Source organism: Nanorana parkeri, unplaced genomic scaffold (assembly GCF_000935625.1).
Source record: "Nanorana parkeri isolate BGI_ZX_2015 unplaced genomic scaffold, ASM93562v1 scaffold218, whole genome shotgun sequence".
In the NCBI taxonomy this organism is placed as follows: Eukaryota; Metazoa; Chordata; class Amphibia; order Anura; family Dicroglossidae; genus Nanorana; species Nanorana parkeri.
The window spans coordinates 1,274,935-1,286,960 of record NW_017306486.1 but is presented as its reverse complement, the minus strand read 5'-3'; the positions used below and the strand labels follow the sequence as shown (position 1 = coordinate 1,286,960).

The window sequence follows — 12,026 nt, the reverse complement described above, 5'->3', positions numbered from 1 at the left end:
GAACAATGCAGCCTGGCTGATAACACCTCTCCTCCAATTCCTAGTGTTCTGATCCTCTCGGTCAGTACCTCCACTGGCTTCCTAATGCATACCCACAAGATACAATGCAAAAGATGTATACAAAAATAATGTGCTATTAAAGCCCACTTCTTCCTTGTACTCAACATCATTTTTGATGTTGAGTACAAGGTCCTGAGATAGGAAATCTCAGCTCTGCCAGTTCAAGACTTACAAGCAGAAGTTTATTTTAATCAACAGCTTTTGACAGTGTCAACCCACAGTGGAAAACAGGTTACCCTTAGAACTTCTACAACAGGTCCCTCCTATGACTTTGGCTCAAAAGGTCTTACTTACGTTAGCCAGGAGGACCTCAGAAGTGGCAGCCTTCTACTGCAAGTCACCCTTTATTACCCTATTTCTTCATAAAGACAAGGTTAAAATCTAGCATCCAAACTCCCAGAAGCAGCAGCAGCAGCTATACCTTGCAGAAGACGGGCTGTGTCCCCAATGAACGTTGATAATTTATTTTCATTTTCGATAGAGCGGGGCAGGGTAAGAACCTCTTTCAGGTGCTTTGCCTTTAGTTCCAGGATTTCCCTTCAGTTCCTGTCCTAATGACAGAGCGTCCCAGAGACATAGTGAGAAGAAATTTCTGTAATGGGACTGGAGATTGCAATAAAATCACTTTTCTCAATAAAGTGGGGAAAGGCTAGAGCCACTGTCAGGTTTTATTGCTGAGCTTTCTGCCTCAATGATATCATTATCCTTCATATCTTGTCTTCTTCATTACATCACTGCTTTTATTATAAGAGCTGTGTCAGCTTTCCTTTCTGCCAAGCAAACATTTTTAAAGAAATGGAGAGGAGAAAAAGTAAAAGGAGAAAGACAGGATACGAGAAAGACAGGACAAAAGCCATATCAGGCCTCAAGGGTTTTACTATCCCTGCAGGTCTTTATTTCTGCTGAATCGGACGAAATTCCATCCACGGGTGGACCTGCCGGCACCACCTGGTTTGACAAAAGTTGATTTTTGTGGAAGGAGCTGGGTGGAAAACTTTAAGGGTTATACTAAGGTTGCATTTAGATGTATATAACCACAATTACCACAATGAATGCACAACGACAAACAATACACATGGTAGTGCTGAAGAGACAATTCACATTTGGCTATGGCACAACCGATAAAAGGGACTACTTTTTTTTTTACACCTTTGAGAAAACACGACAATAGGAATTTAACAACAAAACTAAATTGTGTTTGCTTTACTTTATCTACCGAAACATATTACCAGCTAAACAGTCCTTTAGAGAACTGTAATGAATGGAGTGAGCATGTGCTAAGCTCCTCATGATTTATGGCTGCTGCATCTGTCTATGATGCTTATGACAACCATGAGTTAAAAAGTGATAGATGTACAGTGTGCCATATAAAAACGACTCGGTTGGCAGGGAACAGAAGTCTCCTTTTCTATAATTTCAGAATATTTGGGCTGCAAGGCCAGATAGGTTCCAAGCAGACTGTTTGAGTACTGATTTATATGGCTGTCACCATAGACCTGCTATTCTAATGTTGTCCAACAACCACGTGATCCAGCCTCAATAAACGTTTGATAGAATGATGAAGACCAGCTGAAGTGGATTTTGCTTTGTTACAGAAATACATGTTAGCACCATATGTCTTAGAATATATGAATGCACAATGGTGTGCCTCAGGCGATGGAAACATCTTCTGTGATCACAGACATATGGGGATACTAAACAAATATTACAGACAGGTGCATAAACTTAAAACACTTGTATAGCCAAATGTATTCACTGCACAGAAACCCCATGTTATATCCTTATTTCATGTGAACAATCTCTGTAGGCATTTGGCACATGAGTCTGGTCTGATAGTGATGCTAAGTATAGATAGTATAATGCAGCGGTAGGCAACCTCTGCACTACAACTACAAGTTCCATGGGACACTGCAAGACTCTGACAGACCCAGGGATCATGTACAGAGTCAAAGGAATAATGGAATGTGTAGTTTTATCACAGCTGGAGTGCAAAGGTTGCCTACCCCTGGTATAAAGTTACCTGCGGAGGGACAACTGCTACATATACAAGCATCTGCAGGCCCTGACATGCTCCTCAGGTCGATCATTCCTGGGGAAAATATTAAAAGGCAATATCTGAATTTCACAGACAATCCGTTTTTTCTTAAAGAATGATCAGTTGGAGTGTCTGTACAATCCAAAGATGACCATAAACATCACCTTGTGTATCATCCATGGTGGGGGGAGCATTGGTCATCTACTGACTCTGATTATCTTCAGGTTGTGTGCACTCACCATCACTATAAGAAAAGGCTGTGTCATAAGAATGTACAATATGTAAAGCACTGCGTAAATAGTCGGCACTATACAAATACCTGGAATGAATGAATGAATAAATAAATACAGCTATGAGTGAGCAGGATTATTATCATTGTCAGCACAGGAAACTGGTTCCCAGTGTAGATCTAGCCAGGTTAATCTGGGATATTGAACAAACGATAACATACAATATACCTTGTCATCAAGAAAAATCTCCCCTTTAAAATAAGGCTGAAAATCTTCTATTTCAGTTCCAATCTTTTCTTTCACAACGGCATATAGTGGGATTCCAAGCTGGTCAAGCTCTGGCTTAAGTGCCGACAACCCTGCAGCCTCCTGCAATGCCACAAAACCAGCATTAAAAAAAAAAAAACACACAAACAACAGCTTACTAAAAAGTGACACTAAACCTTAAAAATGCATTCAAGTACCTTAACTATTAACAAAAATGTATCTTATTTGTGTATCACTCGGCTGTAGATCTACTACTTTTGTTCCCCATGGTCCCTGTGTGTGTTGTAAAGTAGCCACCACTCCAAGCTAACTCCTGTGATGGACTACAATCTCAATAAAAATTAGTGAACTAAATGAGAGATTGTATTCCATCACGGGAACGAGCTTGGAGCGGTGGCTACTTTACAACACACAGGGCCTATGGGGAACAAAAGTAGCCACCCTCCAGAAGGAAGGACAGCACCAATTCAGAGATGATTTGAGGATCTACCGCCAAGTGATGCACAAATAAGGTACATTTTTGTTATTAGATACATGAATGCATTTTTAAGATTTAACTCCTGAGTTTAGTGCCATTTAAGGTATTATGAAACAAACTGCTTTCCACGTTAGAATTACACATTCTTCAAAAAAAACGAAAACATACTTATACTTCATGCATACTACTTATTACATATTTCACCTACTAAAATAAAGAGTGCTTCCAAATACATTAAAGCACCATTTTGTTTTATGTTTTTACTACTGTACTATTTGTAATATTTGCGTACCATAAACATTTGTTTTAGATGTTTACATGTTTCAATAAACTTAATTGTTTTTGCTCTTAAGTATCTTTTGCTTTCCTTTTTTCCTCAGCTACCCTCACAGAACTATCCGTGAGAAGTTCACCCCGGGTTACCAAGTTAAGAATTAACCAGCCGACTGTTTTCTTTAGTTCCCCTGAATGGGCAGATTGCTGACATCCTTTTACTGATGTGCCTTTTTGTTGACATAATCTTAGGACTTCAGAGGAATAATAGAGATACACTGGTAATAGCTTGCATAGTTCTTAAAATACATTTGTTGTAGAATGTCATTTTTTTGGTATGTAAGCTGATAATGGAAGTCATAGCACATGTTCTTGATGTCACTCAAAGGAATCAACTGCTTCGAGGATAAAACAAACAAAACTGCTATTATAATAAACACTGACATATAGAAGACAGAACTATAAATAATAATGTGGTTGTTATGTTTGAGCTATTACACATTACATGTTCATTTCATTGAAGCTGCATGGAAAATATTTTTCCATGTTATGATCCCTTTCAGGCTCCCTTCAATGGGTACTGCCACATTCAGGAGTTAAATCTTAAAAATGCATTCAAGTATCTAGGGATGCACAGATACCGGAATCGGTGCTGATACTGAATATTTGACAGAGTACCCAAATGCTCTGATACCAAAACTTGGTCAAAGGGCGTTTCCTCTCTGACCGGCAGTGCCACACGGGAGCATGGAGCCAGCTTCCCGGCCAATCAAGTAGATGGGTGGGAAATGGTCTCCAGATTCCTGATTGGCTAGGAAGCCAGCTTCACTTGTCGCTAGGCAGCATGTTCTATTAAAAGAACACCGGCTTTACGCTCCTTTGCAACACTGCGAGGCAGCATGGCTTCCTGACCAATCAGGGAGACGGGGTGGCATGTCATGACCCACCGCCCAGCTTCCTGATTAGTCAGGAAGCCAGGCTGCCTCGCAGTGTCACAAGGCAGCGTGAAGCTGGGGTTCTTTCGAAAGAACACCGGCTTTACAGGCAATCACAAGCTTCCAGATAAGCCGGGCCCACGGTACCTCGGGATGCCGATATCTGTATTCAGTATCAGCAAAAACTGAAGATTAAAAAAAATATCGGTACTCAATACCAAAAAAACGGTATTGGTGCATCCCTTCAAGTATATTAGCTATTAACAAAAATGGAGCTTGTGTATCACTCAGCTGTGGATCCTCAAGTCATCTCTGAAATTATGCGGACACTGTCCCTTCTAGAGGGTGGCTACTTTTGTTCCCTGGACAAGCAAGCTACCCAGATCACGTGTACACCCTGTGTGATAGCAATAAAGTGAAGTGAAAAAAATATAAAAGGAAAAATTTTTTTAAAGAAAAATAAATAAAACCAACCCCGACAACCCCACTATCTGCATGTGAATAAACACATACATAGGGCAGTGCTCCCTAACATGTACAATGTGTATCAAAGGGTAAGTTAACTTTCCCAAGTAATTTGGGGGAAATGAATTACCCGATTAAATCTGGCCCCCTCACCCCCCCTTACCTTGTGGTGAACGGTCCTTCCCCACTGCCAGTATGGGTGCACTATCTGTACCCCATACTGCCATTCAGCACAGCCTTGCACTACCAATTTAGAATTTCACTCGCAAATTGCGAGCACTCATGGTTCATCGCAGTCAGATGACCATGCTGACCAATGAGAAGCACTTTTTAGCAGGGTTAAATACGATTTGGGTAAAAATATATTTTGTATCATGAGTAGATTGTCATGAGGGACAAAAAGATTGGGCCCCCGCTTTAGTCCTTGGACAAGTAGTTTCCCTGGTCAGCATAAATTTAGAAATTGATTTGAGGATCTACAGCTGAGTGATAACAAAGACGTAGCTTATTTGTGTAATAGTTAAAAAGGTACTTGAATGTATTTTTAAGATAGGCCTGAATATTACTTTAAGCCTCCCACAAATTTTGACAGGTTTCCTTACAATTTGCTACCTTTGTTCGTTAAGATAAAATGCAGTATTGCACAACTGTACAAAAACCTTTTCATGTTCCTAAACTAAAATGAATAAAGCCATGAGCACTCCCTCCAATGTGGACAATGTGTAGAGTGGAGATACTATTGCACAATGTGCATACCTGGTATGGGTCCCTGTTACCTGTATTACAGGTTTACACAGGACTTTCACTTTAGCTCATAGAAGTCATGATTTTGACTAAAGTCTATTACTGATAAAGAGAAATTATGTTTTGCCCATGTAGGGTTTCTCTTATGTGCATCTCTCCCTTCAACCACATATGTATGTGCTCTCCTTGTCATCACTCCACTGCCTGGAGTGAAAAAATATCTAGTACTTCTAGAAATGAGGAGCACTTTCTAGTCTTCGTTTCCTTTCACTGAGCTATGGTGGGTGCCTGAACAGCCAGTCGTGTGGGGAGACAATCCTTTCCCCTGTGTAAGCTCTGGCCAGAGCGTCCACAGGACTTTCTCTTTTCCTCTGCAAACGAAAAGAACGGTGGAGGAGAAAAAGGGAATGTCAATATAAACAGGGCTGGCATTTAAGTAAACGTGTTGCATTGACCTCCATGGGGAAATTAAACTTTCACTTTAATACTCAAGGTGGTCATACACATTGGGCCCCATTCACACTTGAGCATGAGCGGTTTCAAGAGATGTGTTTTTGCAAAAAAACAATTGTGTGTTTTTCAGGCAATTTCAGGCTTGAGTGTTTTAGCCAATGGAAAGCTAGTAACTAGAAGCAGGATGTAACACATGCAGTATGCCTCCTCGTTGAAGTCTGTGTGGCCAAAAATGCATGATTCTGCACAGAAAAAGGATACTTTACTTTTTTTGAGTTACAAGCATCACAACGCTCAGGTAAACAGGCACCGGTAAAATTGATAAGATATTTCAAGTTTAGTAGGGATGCACAGATACCAGTTCAGATACCAGTGCCATTACTTGTCATTTTCATGAGAACTACCAGGGTTGCAGCGCTTGCAGCTGTGACTGGGCCCTGGCGTCCAACCACTGTCCTGAAATCATTAGTCTGTAATGTTTTAGAAAAACTGTCACGGGACAATAAACAAAAAGGTATCAGTAATTGTATCTGTGAGTACTGGGACAGGTATTGGTACTTGTACTTGGTCTAGAAAAAATGTTATCGTTGCGTCCCTCCCTGGCAAGGCCACCCACAGCTGGAATTTTAGCTGAATTAATGGAATCAGATGAAATTTGTGTGTATGGTCAGCTTTACATTGTACTGAGAGCTTTACATTGTATAGAGAGAACATTATATCTATTACAGGCAGTCCCCGAGTTACAAACAAGATGGGGACTGTAGGTTTGTTCTTAAGTTGAATGTGTATGCAAGTTGGAACAGGTACATTTTTTTAGGTGTAACGCCAGCCAAAAAAATATTTTTTTCCCGCTTTGGATAGCATAGGGAAGCGTTAACCCCCTGTAACATTTGTTTTGCTGTCCTCACAGTGGCTCCAATCCCACACCATATTAACCCAAAAAAAAAAAAATTTCACGTGTACACCCTGTGTGATAGCAATAAAGTGAAGTGAAAAAAATATAAAAGGAAAAATTTTTTTAAAGAAAAATAAATAAAACCAACCCCGACAACCCCACTATCTGCATGTGAATAAACACATACATAGGGCAGTGCTCCCTAACATGTACAATGTGTATCAAAGGGTAAGTTAACTTTCCCAAGTAATTTGGGGGAAATGAATTACCCGATTAAATCTGGCCCCCTCACCCCCCCTTACCTTGTGGTGAACGGTCCTTCCCCACTGCCAGTATGGGTGCACTATCTGTACCCCATACTGCCATTCAGCACAGCCTTGCACTACCAATTTAGAATTTCACTCGCAAATTGCGAGCACTCATGGTTCATCGCAGTCAGATGACCATGCTGACCAATGAGAAGCACTTTTTAGCAGGGTTAAATACGATTTGGGTAAAAATATATTTTGTATCATGAGTAGATTGTCATGAGGGACAAAAAGATTGGGCCCCCGCTTTAGTCCTTGGACAAGTAGTTTCCCTGGTCAGCATAAATTTAGAAATTGATTTGAGGATCTACAGCTGAGTGATAACAAAGACGTAGCTTATTTGTGTAATAGTTAAAAAGGTACTTGAATGTATTTTTAAGATAGGCCTGAATATTACTTTAAGCCTCCCACAAATTTTGACAGGTTTCCTTACAATTTGCTACCTTTGTTCGTTAAGATAAAATGCAGTATTGCACAACTGTACAAAAACCTTTTCATGTTCCTAAACTAAAATGAATAAAGCCATGAGCACTCCCTCCAATGTGGACAATGTGTAGAGTGGAGATACTATTGCACAATGTGCATACCTGGTATGGGTCCCTGTTACCTGTATTACAGGTTTACACAGGACTTTCACTTTAGCTCATAGAAGTCATGATTTTGACTAAAGTCTATTACTGATAAAGAGAAATTATGTTTTGCCCATGTAGGGTTTCTCTTATGTGCATCTCTCCCTTCAACCACATATGTATGTGCTCTCCTTGTCATCACTCCACTGCCTGGAGTGAAAAAATATCTAGTACTTCTAGAAATGAGGAGCACTTTCTAGTCTTCGTTTCCTTTCACTGAGCTATGGTGGGTGCCTGAACAGCCAGTCGTGTGGGGAGACAATCCTTTCCCCTGTGTAAGCTCTGGCCAGAGCGTCCACAGGACTTTCTCTTTTCCTCTGCAAACGAAAAGAACGGTGGAGGAGAAAAAGGGAATGTCAATATAAACAGGGCTGGCATTTAAGTAAACGTGTTGCATTGACCTCCATGGGGAAATTAAACTTTCACTTTAATACTCAAGGTGGTCATACACATTGGGCCCCATTCACACTTGAGCATGAGCGGTTTCAAGAGATGTGTTTTTGCAAAAAAACAATTGTGTGTTTTTCAGGCAATTTCAGGCTTGAGTGTTTTAGCCAATGGAAAGCTAGTAACTAGAAGCAGGATGTAACACATGCAGTATGCCTCCTCGTTGAAGTCTGTGTGGCCAAAAATGCATGATTCTGCACAGAAAAAGGATACTTTACTTTTTTTGAGTTACAAGCATCACAACGCTCAGGTAAACAGGCACCGGTAAAATTGATAAGATATTTCAAGTTTAGTAGGGATGCACAGATACCAGTTCAGATACCAGTGCCATTACTTGTCATTTTCATGAGAACTACCAGGGTTGCAGCGCTTGCAGCTGTGACTGGGCCCTGGCGTCCAACCACTGTCCTGAAATCATTAGTCTGTAATGTTTTAGAAAAACTGTCACGGGACAATAAACAAAAAGGTATCAGTAATTGTATCTGTGAGTACTGGGACAGGTATTGGTACTTGTACTTGGTCTAGAAAAAATGTTATCGTTGCGTCCCTCCCTGGCAAGGCCACCCACAGCTGGAATTTTAGCTGAATTAATGGAATCAGATGAAATTTGTGTGTATGGTCAGCTTTACATTGTACTGAGAGCTTTACATTGTATAGAGAGAACATTATATCTATTACAGGCAGTCCCCGAGTTACAAACAAGATGGGGACTGTAGGTTTGTTCTTAAGTTGAATGTGTATGCAAGTTGGAACAGGTACATTTTTTTAGGTGTAACGCCAGCCAAAAAAATATTTTTTTCCCGCTTTGGATAGCATAGGGAAGCGTTAACCCCCTGTAACATTTGTTTTGCTGTCCTCACAGTGGCTCGAATCCCACACCATATTAACCAAAAAAAAAAAAAATTTGCATGGAGTTCTACTTTAAATGCAACTTGGAAAGATTTTTGTACAATTTCCTGCAATGTACAGTACCAGACCCGGAAGAAGAGGCAGGCACTCCTCCTCTGCATGTCTTACAACTTCCTGTAATGTACAGGAGGTACAGTACTGCAAACGTCAGCGCGAGCACAGTAGCATTACAATATTGGAACAGCCTGGGACCTCTGTTCGTAAGTAGGAGGCGTACGTAACTCAGATGTTGATAACTCAGAGACTGCCTGTATAATATTGGATTATAACAAAACACAGTAACATAATGAATACAGTGTAATAGTGTAATACATAACTATGTTACTAGTCCTTTACCTCTCTGCACAGAAAACATCCTGGTCTTCGCACAGCCATTATCACGGCTCCTTTGCTCTCCCACAGTTCTTTAGCTTTAAAAGACCTTGATTCTGCAGAGGAATGGGCAAGTTTAACTTCCGTTATCCATCATGTTTAACTCTCCGCAGAGATATAAATTTGCCACTATCAGAAACCAAGCCTTTCACTAAGCTTGAATAGTTTGATTGAACTGTGAACTTTATATCTTCATTCAAAAACAAGGGATTTTCAGCTACATAAGATTTTGGAGATTTACAGTTTTTTTGTTTGTTTGTTTTTTAAACAATTCTTGAAATAGAAAAAAAATAATGGTGTTTGATGTGCTGCCCTTGGGCCCCAGCACTCTCTAGTGGCAGCATTGATTTGTAAAGGGGCCTTTAATAACAGTAATCATGCAGTTTCATGTAACTTGCCCCCAGTCTCTGACTGTGTCCTACAGCGTGACTTCAATCTCCAACCACTCCTGTAGTCTGATCATATTCTATAATACGTCTTTGTATGATATAGTCTTCTGTAGCATTGAATAATATAAATGCAACCCTCCGGAGATATCAGGAGTCACATTGGAGGCCCCCCTATACCTATAAGTTGACAACTGGTCTGACCCTACAAATTAACAAAAAGAGAAAGTTTTGCCTAGAGAAGCACTTAAACAGAATAGGATTTAAACAAGATATCAAAAGGACTATTTGTAACCAAACGGAGAACGTTCAAAGTTAGAGAAAAGACTCCATAAGAAATCTGGTTCATACTGTAAATTACTAAGTTTTCTGGGAGTTCATTGTATTCAAAGAACTTCAGCTTTACCAAAGTGTGCCCTGGAGGGTTATGATGAGGGTATTTTTACAACCTATGGGCAAAATGCTCACATGTTCAGTCTGTGTAGAATACTTGTACAAAAATGGCTTATTGGGTTCCTTGTGCACTCCTTAGATCCTTCAGTAACTTTACAGGTGTCCTTCATAGCCTATCTCTGGGATAAAACTTGTCTTGGCTCTTCTCTAACATTGGCCATAGTATATATATATATACATAATAAATAAATATATGAGTGTGAGATAGCTTCTTGAGGGCAGGGGCTGATGTGAATGTACAAAATATGTAAAGTGCTGCCTAAATTGTCAGCGATAAATAAAATGCCTATAATAAAAATATCTATAACCTGCAGATCACAAAGCCTGTCCATGGATGGGCATATATACCAAACAAGATATTTTGGGAGGTAATTACAATGTTCAATACACAACAGCCTTTAGGTGTATTTCACAATGTTGCTCTGGCGCAACGCTTGGAAATGAGTTGTGGTGCACTGCGTTAAAGAAAAAAAAAAGTACATGCATGATGCATGTTTTCAGTGTGATTTGGTGTGGTAGGCAGCCCAATGAAATGAACTGGCTGCCTTAACGCAACACACATTGCTGCACAGAAGAACATGCATGGACCTGCATGGGTTACCGCAGTGCAACATTGTGAACCTAGCCTACATGGGAATTTTGCGACATTGGGAAGAGTGCTTGATCATTCAGCAGTCCAATATTCAGGTAATATGTTTTTGCTGGCTCATTCAGTGCTTGGATGAATGTAATGCAGAGTTCACACTGCCCGTGGAAATGATGAATCTGCAGTTTTCAGAGTTCCTAACAAAATGCAGTTTTCTACTTCAGAGTCAAAGGTAGATTTTGAATACTACTTGTAATAAAATAGTTATAGAATATAAACGAGAATGTACAAAAACTGTCGATTTTCCACTTTTGATTACTAGAATATGATCTAATAAACTTAGTGTATTTCCTCTTTTACAGCCAAAGTGGTAAAGCATTTTATATTTGTTAGATATTCTCATATACATAGCATAACTTGAAGATTTAAAAATAGCCGCTTACCTTGCTCTTTTGTAAAAATTTAATTTCTCCCCTTCTATGCAATGTTTATGTTGGGGCTGGACATTTAGGGGGTTATTCACAAAAGAGCCGAAGGCTCCAACTGTAGCTTTGGCTGATCCTTCAGCTCGCTTCGGCTACCTGAGCCCCTCGGTTCAGTTAAAACCGAAGGGCTGCTGTACAGGCAATTGTCAAAGCGGCTGAACGGCTTAGCCGAGCCGACGCATATGCTGTGGCTCGGCTGAGCCGTAATGACAGACGAAGGGTGGAGTAATGTCGGCCGAAGGGCCAACTGTTCTTCATGCAAATGACAGCTGGGCTGCGCCAAACCAGGACCTCATGGCTCGCTCCGCCCAGTTGTGATGACAGATCAGCGTCCCTAAATGACCTGGTGACACTGATCTGTCATTAAACAACAACTGGGTGGTGCCGGCCGTGGAGTCACGGCTGGCCCCGCCCAGTTTTTCCCCCCGGAGGTGCTAGAAGACTCTCGCAGGTGCCGGCCAATAGTAAACAGTTTGGCGGGTCTAGCCCAATTGTTTATATTTAGCCGGCACCTGTCAGATTCTACATTATGCGGAGGGAGTTCGTCGAGTCGGCGTGCATCGTTTAAAAAAAAAAATTATCTTTCATTTATTGTTTTTATTTAGTAGAGTTGTCA

The 12,026-nt window shown here is 40.5% G+C and overlaps 1 protein-coding gene across 1 annotated transcript in view; it reads right to left on the bottom strand.

Annotated features, from left to right (window-relative positions):
- FAM213A (family with sequence similarity 213 member A) overlaps positions 1-12,026 on the bottom strand; it is a 53,993-nt gene that overhangs the window by 8,586 nt on the left and 33,381 nt on the right. The window contains exons 3-4 of the mRNA XM_018555927.1: positions 9,465-9,556; positions 2,554-2,694 (exon numbers count right to left, since the gene is read on the bottom strand). Of these exons, the coding sequence (XP_018411429.1) occupies positions 2,554-2,694; positions 9,465-9,556 (233 nt within the window). The remainder of the gene's footprint in view (positions 1-2,553; positions 2,695-9,464; positions 9,557-12,026) is intronic.